Genomic DNA, 18448 nt, shown 5'->3' with positions numbered 1-18448 from the left:
GGAAGTGACGCGACGTCCTGAGGCGGAGGCGGCGCGAGAGTTGTCCGGGCGCCACTCACGTGACCCGGCTTCGAAGGAGACGTTGCAGGTCAGTGCGGCCGGGTGAGCCGAGTCGCTGCTGCTGCTGAAGCGGCGGCCGCGGTTGTTGTTGTTTGCTGTTGCAGCTATTTACCCCCCCTCCTCCTCCGCGCGCGTGCGCGGCGGCCCCTCCCGCCGCTCAGCCGGTCCCTCCGCCTAGTCCTCCGTGCTTCCGCCGGGCTCCGGCCCGCAGGCGGCCCCAAGCCGTAGGAAGACGACCCGGGTTGGGTGGATGTGGGGTGGCGGGGTGGGGAGGGGAGGGGAAAGGACGGGGAAAGGGTCTCCTCCGCGCAGGCTTTCCCCCCTTTGCCGTGTGTGTGGGACTCTGATGATGGCTGCGATTAAGACGCTTGCTTGGCGCTCGTTTGCCCAGTTATTATAGAGAGGCGGAAGGGGCCCCGAGGGTCATCTAGCCCAACCCCCTGCATTGCAGGAATCTCCAGCCAAGCATCCAACGTCTGCTTTAAAAAAACCCTCCAAGGAAGTAGAGTCTGCTTCACTGTCCGAACAGCTCTTACTGTCAGAAAGTTATTCCTGATGTCCTAATCAATGCCGGATTTACATATAAGCTAAACAAGCTATAGCTTTGGGCCCCACTCTCTTGGGCATAGCTGCCAAGTTTTCCCTTTTCTTGCGAGGAAGCCTATTCAGCATAAGGGAAAATCCCTTTAAAAAAGGGATAACTTGGCAGCTATGCTCTTGGGGGGCCAAAAAAATTTAAAGGAAAAAAAACCAATTGGATGCACATTTACAAAATATAAGATAAAAACCAAATGAAATAAAACCTACATACAGCAACAGTGGAAAATGGCTTTAGAAACCTATTAGGTCCATAAATTACCATATATCATATATTCAACATAAAAAACAGCGACCATTTGTTGTTGACAAAGGACAGCTGGACATATAAAGGGCCCCATTACCTTCAGTAGCTTAGGGCCTCATCAAACCTAAATCCAGCCCTGGTCCTAATGTTATTATTTTCATTTACTTATTAAAATTGTATATCACCCTGTAATGGCAGTTCTCCTTTCTTTGTAATTTGAAGCCATTGGTTTGGGGGTCCTACCCACTGGAGAAAACCATCTCCTTCCGTCTTGCATGTGACAGCCCTTGAGATAGTTGGAGGTGGCTGTCCTATCTCCTCTCTTCTTATCCAGCTTGCACATACCCAACTCCCTCAACCGTTCCTCACAAGACTTGGTTTCCAGAACCTGATCCTCTCGGTTGCCCTTCTCTGCACACGTTCCAGCTTGTCAACGTCCTTCTGAATTTCCTTGTCTCTTCTTTCCTCTCTTTCTAACTAGATCTGTGGCGGCAGCGATGGAAAGCTTCAGACAGCAGCTTGCTTGGGCACTGCTGGGAGGGAGCTGAATAGTGGAGCAGCTTACCAGACTGTTTCTGTCGCCTACTGTTTCTTCCTTCCCCTCAGGACAAGGTAAATACTGTAGTGTTCTAATGTTGAGCACTGACCCAAACTGTCTGCTGCTTAGGAAGAGCAGGGCTGCCAGCTGAATGAAGAACTGTGCATGCCAGAGGCCTGTCAACTGCTTGCCCTCACAGTGAAATGTTTATCCCTAAATGCAAGTATCATTTGCTGCAGAGATTGCAAGGTGTTCAGGGGGCTGAGGATGTTTACATGCAGTTTATGTTGATAAACAGGGAATGGGAAGTGAGGTTAAATCGCCTCCCTGTTCGTTGCCTGTGTTCAGTACTTTTCTTTGGCTTAAAAAAAAAAGGTGCCACTACTCATCTCTTAATAAAAGTCCTGCGCATGTGAGCACACAATGATTGCAAAAAAATGACTCCATATAGGTGAACACTGTCACTTAAAACCCTCTACCTGTGTCTAAAGAACGCAAAAGCAGTTCAGAGTCGAGTGTGGATCATCTTACTTTATGCAATTGTATGAATGCATATTTATTTTCTTGATCTGTTTTTGTCTTGCACTGTCTCCAAATTATTCATGTTCAACCAAGCAGTGCTTTATAATGGTTCTACTGGGATGAAGAGCAAGATTCTAAGCAACTTGGCTCAAAGATTCAAAGATAACTACTACTGACAATGTGTTTAGAATTGCAGCCCGATAATCTTTCAATGAAAACGGAAGCATCGCCAAAATTCTGCTTTGTGTTTATGTACTAAGTCAATAGCTGGCACAATATTTATGTGTGTGTTTATATTTATACCCTGCTTTTAAGCCAAAATTGACTCCCAAAGTGGCTTCCAATTAAGTACAATATAATTAATGACATGTTGGTATGGGAGGTGCTCTTCTTCCAGCTCCTGGCATTTGATGTCATAATCCCGTCTAAAAGCAGCCCTTCTGATCCACTACTAGGGTCTTCTGACACTTAGATATACAATTTGTGTAATTCTGTCATTATTACATTACTGTATGTTATTTTGTCTAAATAGAAAAAGACGTTAGCATCACATTCTTAGTGTTGGAATTGTACTGGTGAGTTCTGGGTTCAAATCCTCAGTCTTCCCTGAAGCTCACTTGCTCATTATAGCCATTATCTCTAAGCCTACTCTATCTCACAGGTTATTGTGATGATAAAATAGGAGGGAGAAGAGTATGTCGCCTTGAGCTCCTTAGAGATAGACTAGGATGCTAATGCAAGTAGTCTTGTCTCTCTTTATGTACAGCTATTGCAAAGGGATCTGCATTCATATTGGGGGAAACTGCTTTTTGTCCCACACCCTCCAATGAATTCAGATTTCAAACATCAGTGTCAGCTAGTGAGTACCATTGTGTTGCTCTGCTATTAGATTATCTACCTTTTGTGATGTACACGTGGCATTGCAACATGCATGTGTGCATCTTTGTGTGTGTCCACTTCAGGTCACACACATTTGCATATTCCAAATGGGTTTCATATCATAGGATATTGTAGATTGCAATACTTTCAAAAGCACGCTTAAATTACTGCCATACACAACCTGATTTCTGAATAAGAGACAATATTTTTTCCAGCATAATTGCATTTCTAAGATCATGGTCAAACTATAATATAATACAGCAATAGCATACTTAAGCAAATAATTCTTTCTCATTTCCAGGTTTATATTTATCCAACAACAATGAAGGCTCTTCTGGTTTTTGATTTTGACCATACAGTTGTAGATGAAAACAGTGATACTTGGATTGTGAAATGTGCACCAGCTTCCAAGCTTCCTGATGAAATAAAAAATTCCTATCGAAAAGGATACTGGACAGAATATATGGGCAGAGTCTTCAGATACCTGGGGGACATTGGCATAAGAGAAGATGAGATGAAAAGAGCTATGACAGCAATCCCTTTTACTGCAGGAATGAAAGAGCTGCTAGATTTTATTGGCAAGCACAAAGACTTTTTTGACTGCATAATTATATCGGATTCCAATGCAATATTTATTGATTGGATTTTAAAAGCCGCTGATGTATCTCAAGTATTTGATGAAGTGTTTACAAATCCCGCAAGTTTCAATGACTGTGGCTCTCTCACTGTGCAGAATTGTCACGCTCATGATTGTGCAAAGTGTCCTATAAACCTCTGCAAGAGAAAAGTCTTGGAAGAATTTTTAGGACATTTAAAGCCCAAGGTGAAATACTCACAAGTGATATATATAGGTGATGGTGGGAATGACCTGTGCCCAGTAATGTGTTTAAAAAAAAGTGATGTTGTTATGCCAAGACAAGGGTATATGTTGGAGAGCTTGATTTCTCAGTTGTCTCAGAATCTTGTTCCCTTGGAGGCATCGGTTGTCGTCTGGTCATCTGGATTTGAGATACTGGCCTACTTAGAAGTACTTACAAAAGGATAGAACTAATTAATACTGGGAAATGGGTGGTGCTCTCTGAATCTTCTCACAGCAGAATCGTTTCTTTATGAATGTTAGGGGGGAAAACACTTTGTTTATGCTACTTTGATTCATTGTCTTCCCTTGTGCAAACTCGGTGGGGTGGGGGTTCCTGAGAAAGGAGGGAAATTCATCAAAAAAAGAGAAGCAGATACCGAAGGTTGCAGTGCTATAGACACTTACCAGCAAGTCCCGTTGAACTCTAGAGGGCTTACTTCTGAGTAGACATGTACAGGATTGCACTGGAAGGCGTCGTTAAATGTAGTTGTCATGCAATAGCTATGTTACATGAGATAAGCTGCCGGTAGGGTATGTTTTATGAGATATAGAAAGTGTCTCCCTCTAATTATCTGATGGAGAGGAGAAATGCAGCAAGAGCTATAGCTAACGTTGCACTATGGTACCCTGGTGGCACGTTCAGCAACAGCTATCCATTTAAGATGATATGATAGGTATCCCTATGAGCTAACTATTAAAAGATTGTCAATATCATGTGGGATGCGGCTTTGGCTTTTGGTCTTGTGAACATCCCTCACCTGGAGCCCCTTGGAACCATTATAATTCAGCTGCTATTTGCAAGAAACGTAAAACTTCCACACTGTATGTGAGTAACAAGCCATTTCTGTATAACCTTCTGATGCTCTTTCTTGGGGGAGAGTTGCTTCCCTTAGCCACAAAATCAGCCTAGAAACGGGGGCTAATTTTGTTGCACCATTTCTCCACGCATCTCGTCCCAATGTGGCTCTCTTACATTATTTAGCAAACAGCAGGCATAATTCAGTATCAATCACTAATCACAAAGTGAAAGTCGGTGGCATGTGTTGGCAGCATTAACAAGGAATAAATGTGGGCAACACTTGAAGGTTGCTTCGTGTTGTCCGACTTCACGTGCCCATGCAGTGTCTGCTTTAACTGCATATGCCCTGTGAAGAAATTAAAAGAGATGATGGAATGATAAAATGTACTCCTCGTAACAGGTAAAAAGGTGCTTCGTATAAATGCAGCCTTCCATGTTTGCTTGGAATTAATTCTTGCTAATTTCAATAGGATTTACTTCCATGTATGTGTGCATAGGATTGCAGCCTTAAAGCAAGTCAGTTTTGCTAAAATGAGTGTCCTGTGTATGATAATGTTGGAAAGGAGAATGCATCAATCCGATTTTGATGCATCTTAATGAAAGTCCCTGTTACTGAGACACCATGTTGTGTACCTCTTTGTAATACATCTGAGGATATTACCCAGGAGTTTGTGGTCCATCTTCCTATGGCATTTTATTAGCATTAGAATGGTGTGTCTGAAATGAAGGGTTTGAAAAGTGGCATATGTTGATGAACAGTATTGTGTTGACCCTTTTACCCTATTGTGAAAGGTGATTGTGTTAAAATGTTTTGCTTAAAATGTGGAATTTTTTTTTAGATAAATTGGTTTTCCTTCCAGTTTTTGAAAGCATACACAAAGAGTAAAGAGCATAACTTGGTAGGCTTCCAGATTCTAGCAATTTGGTGGCAAACTTCCCTTTGAAGAGTTTACTTAGCAATCTGCTAAAATTCAAATACTGAGATACAGTGATCAGTGGATTTCCTTGAAGATCCATTTCTTGCCCAGTTGTTATTTTGTCTGCATACAATGTGCCTGCTGCAATTTTTGGAGTATGTATATTCTTTAAAAAATAAGAAAGATATAAATTTAATTTATCCTGTTTGTAGTTTTGTATTTAAGGATCCATGCTTATATAAAGAATACTTAATTAAATATTTTATTAAGCAACTACATTACAGTTTGAGGTCTTTTGCTTTCATGTAAAATCTTGCTGCAGTGGAAATAAACAGAAGCAACCTGCATTTGTATAAACAGATCTGATATTACAGAGATACTCAAAGAGATTGTTGCACTTATGTAGGTTTTATTTTATTTGTTTTTTTAATCTTATATTTTGGAAATGTACAATCAGGGTTTTTTTTCTTCCTTTAAATTCCTTTTTAAAATTTGGGGCCCCCCAAGAGTCAGCTTGTTTAGCGTATACGTCAATCCGGCACTGCCACACTCCCCTCAAGCCCCCTCTATCTATAGCAAGCCCCACTGCTCCCAAGTCAGCTGGGAAACCTGAGGCAGAAGCTATTAAAAGGGCCTCGTTGCCTTCAGCCTCCCGGGAGCAGCGGGTGGGGACGACCTTGGGGGGCGGAGGGAGAGGCAGCCGAGGCACCAAAATAGGAGCTGCTGTGCAGGCCATCTGCTCGCGGACAGCTTGGCAAGCAGCGCCAACGGAGCGCCTCTTCTTCTTCTTCCCAAAGATGGTCAGGTCAAAGGGTCGCGCCGGAGGAGTAAAGCGCCGCCGCGTTTGCTTTCCCTGAAAGATCCGCGGCCAATACTTCCGACACGCGCACACTGGCGGGAGAATTGCAACCGGTCGCGCGGCGGCGGAGGCAGCAGCAGCAGCCGACGCGCCGCGAGCCCTTTTTGCAGGACCCCCTCGGGCGGCGTTGGTCAGAAGAGCGGACGAGGCACGGGCGGGGTCTCTCCAGCAGCAACCCCTATGATGGCAGGGCCCGCCCGCCCCCCTCCATGCGCGCACAAGGGCCATCCTGAGGGGAGCAGCCTGAGGCGATAGACGCTTCGCTTATTTCCTCCCCCTCACGGCTCGACCCTCCTCGCTTTTTTTTTATTTTTTCGGGAAGCGGGCGCGCGCCTCGCCCCGCGTGGAGGAGAGCAGGTGGGTCTCCGCACACCGCGCGCCGCTGTGGGGGGCGGGGGCGGGGTGTCTGTCCGTCACGATACAGGTGCCTGTTTGTGTCACGCACGCGGCCCTGGGCCTTTGGAAATGTCTGGACTCGCATAGCTGCCAAGTTTTCCCTTTTCTCGCGAGGAAGCCTATTCAGCATAAGGGAAAATCCCTGTAAAAAAGGGATAACTTGGCAGCTATCGTCTGGAGAGGCGACAACCTTCGCTTCCCAAACCGAGCCCTCCTCGCCCGTTTCCTATCGAAGGCAAGGCGAGGGATTTCCCTCCCCCCCCCCACACTAGTCTTCTTCCCGAGCGCACAGAACGAAACGCGGCAAACGCGTGACTTCGAATTGGTTCCCCGTGTTCTCCTTTTGTCTCGCTGCCGGTGCAAGAGAAACTGCTGGCTTTTGTCTGCAGGCGCCAGTTTCGGATTTACGCATAAGCTAAACAAGGCTTAGGGCCCCACTATCTCAGGGCCTCCCCCCCCCAAAAAAAAATTATGAGTCTTTGTAAATTGTGTTTCTAAAGCAACTTTTGTTATTGCCAAATGCCAGTGTGTTGCATTATTAAGTTTGTTATGGATAAAAAATCATTTTAAGTTAGAGCTTAATAATTATTTCACTATTAATATACTTCTTAATTGTATTTCACTATTAATATACTTCTTCTTAATTGTATTTCAGTTCAACGATGACTTTGATAAAATACATATTTTGTTATGTGCAAATGGCTTTAGATACCTTTTAGGTTCATAAATTACCATATAGCATATATTCAACACAAAAAAGCGACAATTTGTTATTGACAAAGGACAGCTGGACATATAAAGGGCTCCATTACCTTCAGTAGCTTAGGGCCTCATCAAACCAAAATCCGGCCCTGGGAGGCGCTGTGCTTTTGAATGCGTACATAGCAGCACGAGTCCAGACTTTCCTGCGCTCTCGTGTGTGGTGCTGCATCCTGTGATCCTAAGGAAGAGACGTTGCAATCCCACTTAATGGGGGAAGAAGCCCCATTGAATCCAGTAGGTTACAGGGCTGCAAATAAAATGTTCCAAGGGTGCTGTAAAGTTGCATTATACAAATGTGACACTAGATGGCGACGGTGAGCTATGGAAAAATACAATATATATTTTTAAAAACTTTTCATTTTTTTTTTAAAAAAAACATTTAATAATTTTAATAATTTATTATTTATACCCCGCCCATCTGGCTGGGTCTCCCCAGCCACTCTGGGCTGCTCCCAACAGAATATTAAAAATACCAGCAAACATTTAAAACTTACCTAAACAGGGCCTTCAGATATCTTCTAAAAGTCAGAAAGAATAAGAATAAATAAGATCTAAAATATGGCAAGACATTGAGATGATGTCCAAATAAGGCAATTTATACTGAAACTAGATAAAGAAGAAGATTATGAGGCCATTCTTCCACAAGTGTGCATTTACTTATTTACACCTCATTTACTTCTTGTTACCTAACACTAGACTTAGCTCTTTGTATTTTACGCCTTACGGACTCTACTATATTGTGGGAGCCAGATGTGGATTGTCTTATACCTTCTCCTTTTTGGAGTACCCCTGGTATGAGAACATCTGGATTGAAGGAGAAGTGTGGGAGGACAGTGATTTGGAGGAGAGCATCAAAGAGCATCACAGAGAATTGGAGCTACAGGAAGCTTAATGTCTCCATTAAACAACAGTATGGATAAGCCCAAAAAGAATATAGTGGTACCTTGTTTTGCAAACGTCTCGGAAGTCAAATGTTTTGAACACCGAAAATGCAGAAGTAAATGATTCCATTTTCGAATGCACCTCAGAAGTCAACCGGCTTCTGCTGAGTCCCCCCCCCCAAATTTTCTCTATTAAATTTGCAGGCCGCCCCTTGCACCTCGGTTTTCGAACGTTTCGGAACTCGGACGGTCTTCCAGAACAGATTACATTCGAAAACCAAGGCACCACTGTTTATTTATTCAGTAGGGCTTACAGAAGGCTCTACAATCTTCATTGCTTTACCATTTCTTGACATTTTATTGCAGAGATGGCATTGACTGAGCAGGAAGAATATACCTATATATACAAAGACGGCTCTCATCCTGTGGAGTTCTTGGATGCATTCAGAACATTCTACCTTGAAGGTGTATTCACTGATATTGCCCTTCAGTGTGCATCAGGCATGGTTTTCCATTGCCATAAAGCTGTGCTAGCTGCCTGCAGCAACTATTTCAAGGCCATGTTCACCTCTGACATGAAGGAGAAGACTAAGAACCAGGTCGAACTTTCTGGGCTCAGTCCCACAATACTGGAATCCCTGGTGATTTACGCTTACACATCAGAGATTCAAATAACAAAGAGAAATGTCCAAAGCCTTCTCCAAGCAGCAGACCTCCTTCAGTTTGCCTCGGTGAAAAAAGCCTGCGAGCGGTTTCTGATACGGCACTTAGATGTCGACAACTGCCTAGGAATGCACTCCTTTGCAGAATACCACGTCTGCTCAGAGCTGGAGAAGGAATCTAGAAGGATATTGTTATCGAGATTTGATGAGGTGTGGGCACAGGAAGAGTTTTTGGAAATCAGCAGCGAGAAGCTCCAGTTTATTCTCTCCAGAAAGAATCTCGGCCTTTGGAAAGAGGAGGCAGCCGTGGAACCCATTGTTAAGTGGGTAGCCTACGACGTGGAAAAAAGAGCTGAGTGCATTTATGATCTGCTGAGCTGCCTCGAAGCAGATTTAGATGAAATGTATCTGAGGTCAGCTTTAAGCTTGCACAAGAAATGCCGGCTGAATGAAAACAAGATCCGGTCTCTAATACACAACGCGTTGCGCCCCAACACAAAAGCAATTTCTACGAGGTCTACGGCTGTTATGTACGTGATTGGGGGATACTACTGGCATCCTTTATCTGAGGTGCATGCATGGGATCCAGTCACCGATGTCTGGATCCAGAGAGCTGACATGCCGGACCACGCGAGGGAAAGTTATGCAGTTGCTAGTCTGGGACCCAACATTTATGTGACAGGCGGCTATAGAACAGACAATATAGAATCCCTTGATGTAATGTGGATATACAACTGTGAAGCCGATGAATGGGTTGAAGGCTGCCCTATGCTTAATGCAAGGTACTACCACTGCACAGTTACCTTGAATGGCTGCATCTATGCTTTAGGGGGTTACAGAAAAGGGGCCCCAGCTGAAGAAGCAGAATTCTATGACCCTTTAAAAAAGATATGGGTCCCTATTGCAAACATGATTAAAGGTAAGTGGCGTGTTGTTGTTGTTTAGTCGTTTAGTCGTGTCCGACTCTTCGTGACCCCATGGACCATAGCACGCCAGGCACTCCTGTCTTGCACTGCCTCCCGCAGTTTGGTCAAACTCATGTTCGTAGCTTCGAGAACACTGTCCAACCATCTTGTCCTCTGTCGTCCCCTTCTCCTAGTGCCCTCAATCTTTCCCAACATCAGGGTCTTTCCCAAGGATTCTTCTCTTCTCATGAGGTGGCCAAAGTATTGGAGCCCCAGCTTCACGATCTGTCCTTCCAGGGAGCACTCAGGGCTGATTTCCTTAAGAATGGATAGGTTTGATCTTCTAGCAGTCCATGGGACTCTCAAGAGTCTCCTCCAGCACCATAATTCAAAAGCATCAATTCTTCGGCAATCAGCCTTCTTTATGGTCCAGCTCTCACTTCCATACATCACTACTGGGAAAACCATAGCTTTAACTATACGGACCTTTGTCGGCAAGGTGATGTCTCTGCTTTTTAAGATGGCGTATTGCATGCTTATTTGTATTTTCGCATGTGTCTTTTAAAAATCAACGAATATTTTTTCTCCCTCTTCCCTAGGATACACAATTTATTTTTTCGTTCAAGCTTTTAAAAGACAGCCTGATCATAACATAACAGCCTTCTGCCCATGAAAAGAAATGTTTGAGATGCAATTGCTTGAGTGAATTGTCAGTTGCATTTTTTCACTTGGAATTTTTGTTTGACTATTACAACGGAATTTCTGCTCCAACACAATCTTTCACTAAGTTTATTCTGGTATAACTACCAGACTTTTAGAGGACATCTGAAGGCAGCCCTGTTTAGGGAAGCTTTTAATCTTTAAGAAATTAGTGTATTCTAATATTTCTGTTAGAAATAGATGAGATGACAAGAATAAATATCGACATCCTGGGCATCAGTGAACTAAAATGGAAGGGAATGGGCGAATTCAGTTCGGGTGACTATCATATCTACTACTGTGGGCAAGAATCCTGTAGCAGAAATGGAGTGGCCCTCATAGTCAACAAAAGAGTGGCAAAAGCTGTAATGGGATGCAATCTCAAAAATGACAGAATGATCTCGATACGAATCCAAGGCAGACCTTTTAACATCACAGTAATCCAAGTTTATGCACCAACTACCGTTGCTGAAGAAAGTGAAATTGACCAATTCTATGAAGACCTACAACAACTTCTAGAAATGACACCAAAGAAGGATGTTCTTCTCATTACAGGGGATTGGAATGCTAAAGTAGGGAATCAAGAGATAAAAGGAACAACTGGCAAGTTTGGCCTTGGAGTTCAAAATGAAGCAGGGCAAAGGCTAATAGAATTCTGTCAAGAGAACAAGCTGGTCATCACAAACACTCTCTTCCAACAACACAAGAGACGACTCTACACATGGATATCACCAAATGGGCAGCATCGAAATCAGATTGATTATATTCTCTGCAGCCAAAGATGGAGAAGCTCTATACAGTCAGCAAAAACAAGACCTGGAGCTGACTGTAACTCAGATCATCAGCTTCTTATAGCAAAATTCCAGCTTAAACTGAAGAAAGTAGGAAAAACCACAGGGCCAGTAAGATACAATCTGAATCAAATCCCTTATGAATACACAGTGGAAGTGAGGAACAGGTTTAAGGATTTAGATTTGGTGGACAGAGTGCCTGAAGAACTATGGATGGAGGCTCGTAACATTATACAGGAGGCAGCAACGAAAACCATCCCAAGGAAAAGGAAATGCAAGAAAGCAAAATGGCTATCCAACGAGGCCTTACAAATAGCGGAGGAGAGGAGGCAAGCAAAATGCAAGGGAGATAGGGAAAGATACAGGAAACTGAATGCAGATTTCCAAAAAACAGCAAGGAGAGACAAGAGGGTCTTCTTAAATGAGCAATGCAAAGAAATAGAGGAAAACAATAGAATGGGGAAAACCAGAGATCTGTTCAAGAAAATTGGAGATATGAAAGGAACATTTCGTACAAAGATTACCATAATCAAGGACAAAAGTGGAATGGACCTAACAGAAGCAGAAGACATCAAGAAGAGGTGGCAAGAATACACAGAGGAATTATACCAGAAAGATATGGAGGTCTCATACACCCCAGGTAGTGTGGTTGCTGACCTTGAGCCAGACATCTTGGAGAGTGAAGTCAAATGGGCCTTAGAAAGCACTGCTAATAACAAGGCCAGTGGAAGTGATGATATTCCAGCTGAACTATTTAAAATTTTAAAAGATGATGCTGTTAAGGTGCTACACCCAATATGCCAGCAAGTTTGGAAAACTCAGCAATGGCCAGAGGATTGGAGAAGATCAGTCTACATCCCAATTCCAAAGAAGGGCAGTGCCAAAGAATGCTCCAACTACCGCACAATTGCGCTCATTTCACACGCTAGCAAGGTTATGCTTAAAATTCTACACGGCAGGCTTAGGCAGTATGTGGACCGAGAACTCCCAGAAGTGCAAGCTGGATTTCGAAAGGGCAGAGGAACCAGAGACCAAATAGCAAACATGCGCTGGATTATGGAGAAAGCTAGAGAGTTCCAGAAAAACGTCTACTTCTGCTTCATTGACTATGCAAAAGCCTTTGACTGTGTCGACCACAGCCAACTATGGCAAGTTCTTAAAGAAATGGGAGTGCCTGATCACCTCATCTGTCTCCTGAGAAATCTCTATGTGGGGCAAGAAGCTACAGTTAGAACTGGATATGGAACAACTGATTGGTTCAAAATTGGGAAAGGAGTACGACAAGGTTGTATATTGTCTCCCTGCTTATTTAACTTATATGCAGAATTCATCATGCGAAAGGCTGGACTAGATGAATCCCAAGCCGGAATTAAGATTGCCGGAAGAAATATCAACAACCTCAGATATGCAGATGACACAACCTTGATGGCAGAAAGCGAGGAGGAATTAAAGAACCTTTTAATGAGGGTGAAAGAGGAGAGCGCAAAATATGGTCTGAAGCTCAACATCAAAAAAACCAAGATCATGGCCACTGGTCCCATCACCTCCTGGCAAATGGAAGGGGAAGAAATGGAGACAGTGAGAGATTTTACTTTCTTGGGCTCCTTGATCACTGCAGATGGTGACAGCAGTCACGAAATTAAAAGACGCCTGCTTCTTGGGAGAAAAGCAATGACAAACCTAGACAGCATCTTAAAAAGCAGAGACATCACTTTGCCAACAAAGGTCCGTATAGTTAAAGCTATGGTTTTCCCAGTAGTGATGTATGGAAGTGAGAGCTGGACCATAAAGAAGGCTGATCGTCGAAGAATTGATGCTTTTGAATTATGGTGCTGGAGGAGACTCTTGAGAGTCCCATGGACTGCTAGAAGATCAAACCTATCCATTCTTAAGGAAATCAGCCCTGAGTGCTCCTTGGAAGGACAGATCGTGAAGCTGAGGCTCCAATACTTTGGCCACCTCATGAGAAGAGAAGAATCCTTGGAAAAGACCCTGATGTTGGGAAAGATTGAGGGCACTAGGAGAAGGGGACGACAGAGGACAAGATGGTTGGACAGTGTTCTCGAAGCTACGAACATGAGTTTGACCAAACTGCGGGAGGCAGTGCAAGACAGGAGTGCCTGGCGTGCTATGGTCCATGGAGTCACGAAGAGTCGGACACGACTAAACGACTAAACAACAACAATATTTCTGTTGGAAGCCGCCCAGAATGGCTGGGGAAACCCAGCCAGATGGGCGGGGTATAAATAATAAATTTTTATTATTATTATTAGCTTTCGTGGGCATGCACACATCTTCAGATATGTGCATGCACACGAAAGCCTATACCAGAACAAACTTAGTTGGTCTATGTGAGGTGCTACTGGACAATTTATTATTTATATTATTTTTATTTTGACTGCGTCAGACCAACACGGCTACCTACCTGAATCTACAATCTTTCACTGTAGCTTAAGCTTCAAGTGTATTCATTGTGCTTATTAGCTTTTTCATAACTCATTATCAGGAGCACATTTCTCTTAATGTTTTGGATATTATTGTCTTCTGTTAAATCATGTGAAGTTCTTGTGTTGCCTTTCTCAACAAATTTCAAATGAAAATATACAAACTTGTGCATTCTCACTTATAAGCTTGATCAGCAGAATATATTGCCATACCTACCTTGTTTCTTCTTAAGCGTTGAAAAAACTAGCTCTGTGACCAAATGCAGCTACCGTATATAATTATTGGAAAAGCTTCAAGATGAACCAGAAACAGCCTTTAGTGTATAATTTATTATGAAATCATTTTAAATATTGAATTTATAGTTCTCTTATTTATACACCATTGCTTATATATTGTACCATTATTTATATATTAGTTGTATTACTAACTTGATGGTGAATGTCACTCAGTTTTAAAGCTTTTTAACAATTTCAGTTTTATTAATTAGGGGTTGGGAATGCCACGGCCTGTGTCTTGAATGAAGTTATCTATGTCACTGGAGGTCACTACGGTTATCGGGGAAGCTGCACTTACGACAAAGTTCAAAGTTATCACTCTAATATTAATGAATGGAATGTCATCACCACCAGTCCGTATCCAGGTAAGCTTTACTCCCACTTGGTGGTTTGAATAATTGCCTACCAAAAGCAGCAATTTGCCTGTTTTTCTTCCATCAAAAAAAATATCTGCAGCCGCTTTGCTGATTTGCACCCACACGTTAACATTCAAAAGCTCACAGCCAGCTTGCATTGTTGAGTAACCCACTTCCTTGCAGGGAGCCCACTGTTGACTCACAGAACCTGCTGCTCCCCTTCCTTTGCTGTTTCTGCCTGTTCAGTATTTTTCAGTGCTTTTGTATTATGACCCTCAAACTCTGGTCTTGCTGTATTTCTACTATTTAGGGATTGTAGAGTTGGAAGGTGTGGGAATGTTCAGGGAGGCAGGAGAGGATATATTGTTTATTAATAACACCCTTCCTAACTTGAGCTAGCAAGTTCTATAATTTAGCAGAGTTTTAGCATTCCCCTTTAAACGCACAGCGGGTAGCTGGTTGCAAGCTTGTTTAAGCTTCTCACTATAGATTCCTGGTAAGATCCCTTCCTTCTCCATCTTCCTTTCATCGTGTGAGCTGCAGTGGCTTCCATATGGGGTAGATCCATAACTAAGTCTGCCTTCAGGGATCCAGCTGTGAACTGATGATGTGAGTAAACTACTTTTATATATCTTAAATAAGATTGTGGCGTGTTTATTCTTTTAAGAGGGAAATAAGGGATCTTACCAGGAATCTATAGTGAGAAGCTTAAACAAGCTTGCAACCAGCTACCCGCTGTGCATTTAAAGTGGAATGTTAAAACTCTGCTAAATTATAGAACTTGCCAACGCAAGTTAGGAAGGATATTAATAAACAATATATCCTCTCCTGCCTCCCTGAACATTCCCACAGAAGGGACCCCTGTGGACCATCTAGTCCAGCCCCCTGCAATGCAAGAATATGCAGCTGTCCCATACAAGGATCGAACCTGCAACCTTGGCATTATCAGCACCATGCTCTAACCAACTGAGCTATCCTGCTGCCTGCCCTTTTCCTTCCTTTTCTTCAAATGCTTATTCAGTGTTTTTCAGCACTCTCTGTTTTACCTGTAGAATATGGGCTGTGTTCCATTGCATTGGAGAACAAGCTGTACCTTGTGGGTGGACAATCGACGGTCACGGATTGCTATGACCCAGAGCAGAATGTATGGAAACAGAAGGCTGATATGATAGAAAGAAGGATGGAGTGTGGCGCTGTCGTCATGAATGGATGCATCTATGTGACGGGAGGCTATTCCTCTTCCAAAGGGTCGTATTTGCAGAACATTGAGAAATACGATCCTGAATGCGATACATGGGAAATTGTGGGGAATCTCCCCAGTTCTATGCGCTCGCATGGCTGTGTCTGCCTGTACAGTGTACTAGAGGTTGAAAATGCCACTTATGGGACAAGGAACTAATAATATAAGGGAGCCCAAACCTAGAGGAATGATGGGACCTAGCCTATGGAGGAAACACGTTATTCAGTCACTATGCAACACTACTCCGTTTGGCTTTTATTGACACTAAGCCTAGTAGTGCGTCAACTCCAGTTAAGCTCCCACATTGTTGATACAAGGGCTACCACTTCTTTTGTTACTACTGTTCTCTGCCCTACAAGCAATGTGAATGTTTGATTGCTGCCAGAGCCAGATCTGATTAACTGTTGGGGGTTAGGGTTTTATATTTCTAAAGGGAGAACAAACATTGGTTTTGTGTGTGTGTGCAAACCAAGTTATTTTTGCACCAAATATGGTCTTAAAGCCAATGTTAAACAGGTATGAGGGGGAATCTGTGACCTTCCTAAACCTTGCTAAACTCCAAGTCTCATCCGTCCCAACCAGCATGACTAATGGTCATGGATGATAGGTGCTGCAGTCCAAAGCATCTGGGAGAGGTTCTCCATCTCTGGTATAACATCTCCAGTTTATCTCTTGACAATAGCAAACTGCAGACTTGGGCTTCTCTTAATACCCAGCACAATTCCCCCCTCCCCTTTTCCACTCTGCCCTTGACATTTGGAAAGTTGTTTGGCTTAACGTACAAGCTCAACATACAACATTCGAGCTTAACATACAACTCAGCAGGTTGGTCACTATTTTGTGATATTTTTAATTGGCCCTAAAATAGTTACTGTGCTACTGTTGCTTTTGGATTTTTGTCCGAGAGACAGACACTGCCTACAATTTGTGTCTAATCAATAGGTGGCATCTACGCTACAGGTTGACCTCCTTTATTAATTTTATGGTACTACTGTGTTGCCGTTGTGTATGAACGGTACAATAGCTATCAAAATAAAATATAGGTGTGTGTGTGTAAATGAGCACAACTCCCTAATTTTAGGGTCATACGAGGTTAGGCAGTGGTACTTTCTTGGATCTGACTGGGCAGAAGACCCCGCTTTTTGTATATTACATAACTGCCTATCCTATAAATTTGAACAATGTGCTTTTCAAATGCATTTTGGACTAGAAATCTATTGTTTATCTTTCATAGTTGTAAAACTACTTTTGCATATCACGTTTGTTTTTCAGAATGACGATCTAAAAGTGACTTTAAAAAATGTAAACAATTGAATTTGTGGTCTAGGTCACTGACGATAACCAGCTGCTTATAAAACGTTGCCGCCTTTTCTTTATTTGGCTTACATAGCACCAAATGCTAAGCCAAACTATGCCTTACCATGAACAAGCAAGAGTGCATCTAGAAAGTCATGGCCACTTCACTCCTACCCTAGTCCTGGTCCTGCTGCTATCATGCTACAGACACCTATGCTACAGACTTAGCATTACATGTAAACCTGAGTTCATTATTTGTCTTCCCTGATGACACAAACCTTGGTTACAGCTCATTGCGGGGCTTTGAGCAAGACAAACCATGTGTCCAGGTTTGCCCATAATGCTAATGGCTTGACTCCTGGTAGCATGGCAACCACAGGCATGGAGAGGGTGTGGAGCAAAGCAGCCACAAGAATTTAAAAGAATTACTACCCGGTAGTATTTGAATTTTAGTTCAAAAGTACCAGCACTGTAATAATCACTTCAGTACTTTTCTTATTTCCAAAAAAAGTTGCTAAGTTCACCAGCACATTGATAGCAAACACTAAGAAAAGGAACCCCCAGTTTCAGGATGACAATGCAAGAGACATCAGCATAAATGTTTACAAACTGCGAGTGCCACTGTTCTGGTCATTATTATTTATAGAAGTGGGAAAGAATTAGAATGTAGAGCTTTCAGGTTCTTGTTACAATTGTATTTATTGTTTTTGCTTATATTTAATTTATATTTAATTCACATTAAGGATGTTGTGCATTTGATAAATATTTGTAAAATGTGATTTACTTTCAGGAGTAAACAAAATGCTGCACTGTTTTCTAAATTATAAGGAATACACTACTTGAAACCCTTTTTCAAGATGTGCTCATTAACTTTGGGGGGGGGAAGACTAATCTAATATCTTATCCCACTGAAAACACAGGCACCCCCCCCCCAACTTGTGCAGGGCTTGCATTCTGGGTCATCACTCGCTTCCGTGAAATCGTTTGTAATTGAAAAAGCCTGCATACACCCCATTATTCCACCCCGGTTCACCCTGGGTCACTTCAGGGTTTGGTGATGTGTGCATGTGCATGATTGCTCACATATTGGTAGTGCCTAACATGGGAGTTGTCTGTAGTACATCTCAAAATGTGCTTAGGACCAAGAGGGAAGAATACCGTTTCCTTGAAGTAACTTCGGCCATTTTTTCTCAAGCATGCCAACATGCTTGCAAGAAGCGATCAAATAAATAATTATATTATTGGCTACAGTCTGGGGGTGGGGGTGGGGTAGGGTATAATTACGTAATACAGTACATCAATAGCACACCATAGTGCCTTTTGTACATTTAGGTTCCAATGCCTAAATAAACCCCATTTCTCAGTGAATTTGTTCAGACCACTGGGCACTCACTTGTGGGGTGCCTCAGATTTCTGTTCTCTCCCCCATGCTTTTTAATATCTATATGAAGCCGCTGGGAGAT

At 42.8% G+C, this 18448-nt stretch overlaps 2 protein-coding genes across 4 annotated transcripts; both read left to right on the top strand.

The window, feature by feature from the left end:
• The first annotated feature begins 24 nt into the window (after positions 1 to 24).
• PHOSPHO2 (phosphatase, orphan 2) lies at positions 25 to 5696 on the top strand. Of its 2 annotated transcripts, none has more exons than XM_035135744.2 (3): positions 25 to 88; positions 1386 to 1516; positions 3145 to 5696. In XM_035135744.2, the coding sequence occupies exon 3, from the start codon at positions 3166 to 3168 to the stop codon at positions 3886 to 3888; it is 723 nt and encodes a 240-aa protein (XP_034991635.1). In that variant the 5' UTR covers positions 25 to 88; positions 1386 to 1516; positions 3145 to 3165; the 3' UTR covers positions 3889 to 5696. The 2 variants fall into 2 exon arrangements, with proteins under 2 accessions (XP_034991635.1, XP_034991644.1); XM_035135753.2 differs by having other exon boundaries at positions 62 to 102.
• Positions 5697 to 5787: 91 nt separating this feature from the next.
• Positions 5788 to 18215, top strand: KLHL23 (kelch like family member 23). Of its 2 annotated transcripts, XM_060281248.1 has the most exons (4): positions 5788 to 6634; positions 8683 to 9897; positions 14306 to 14458; positions 15502 to 18215. In XM_060281248.1, the coding sequence occupies exons 2-4, from the start codon at positions 8685 to 8687 to the stop codon at positions 15846 to 15848; spliced, it is 1713 nt and encodes a 570-aa protein (XP_060137231.1). In that variant the 5' UTR covers positions 5788 to 6634; positions 8683 to 8684; the 3' UTR covers positions 15849 to 18215. The 2 variants fall into 2 exon arrangements, with proteins under 2 accessions (XP_060137231.1, XP_034991622.1); XM_035135731.2 differs by having other exon boundaries at positions 5788 to 9897.
• The last annotated feature ends 233 nt before the right edge of the window (positions 18216 to 18448 follow it).

The sequence above is a fragment of the Zootoca vivipara genome, chromosome 1 (assembly GCF_963506605.1).
Source record: "Zootoca vivipara chromosome 1, rZooViv1.1, whole genome shotgun sequence".
Taxonomy (NCBI): Eukaryota; Metazoa; Chordata; class Lepidosauria; order Squamata; family Lacertidae; genus Zootoca; species Zootoca vivipara.
The sequence above is the reverse complement of the archived record's forward strand: the minus strand, read 5'-3'. Positions and strand labels throughout refer to the sequence as shown.

Bases quoted from the DNA above. Each gene is read 5' to 3' on its own strand.
- KLHL23 (XM_060281248.1), top strand. From the start codon at position 8,685: ATGGCATTGACTGAGCAGGAAGAATATACCTATATATACAAAGACGGC. The intron at 9,898-14,305 runs GTAAGTGGCGTG...TTTATTAATTAG, and splicing joins TATTGCAAACATGATTAAAG to GGGTTGGGAATGCCACGGCC. The intron at 14,459-15,501 runs GTAAGCTTTACT...TTTTACCTGTAG, and splicing joins CACCACCAGTCCGTATCCAG to AATATGGGCTGTGTTCCATT.
- PHOSPHO2 (XM_035135744.2), top strand. From the start codon at position 3,166: ATGAAGGCTCTTCTGGTTTTTGATTTTGACCATACAGTTGTAGATGAA.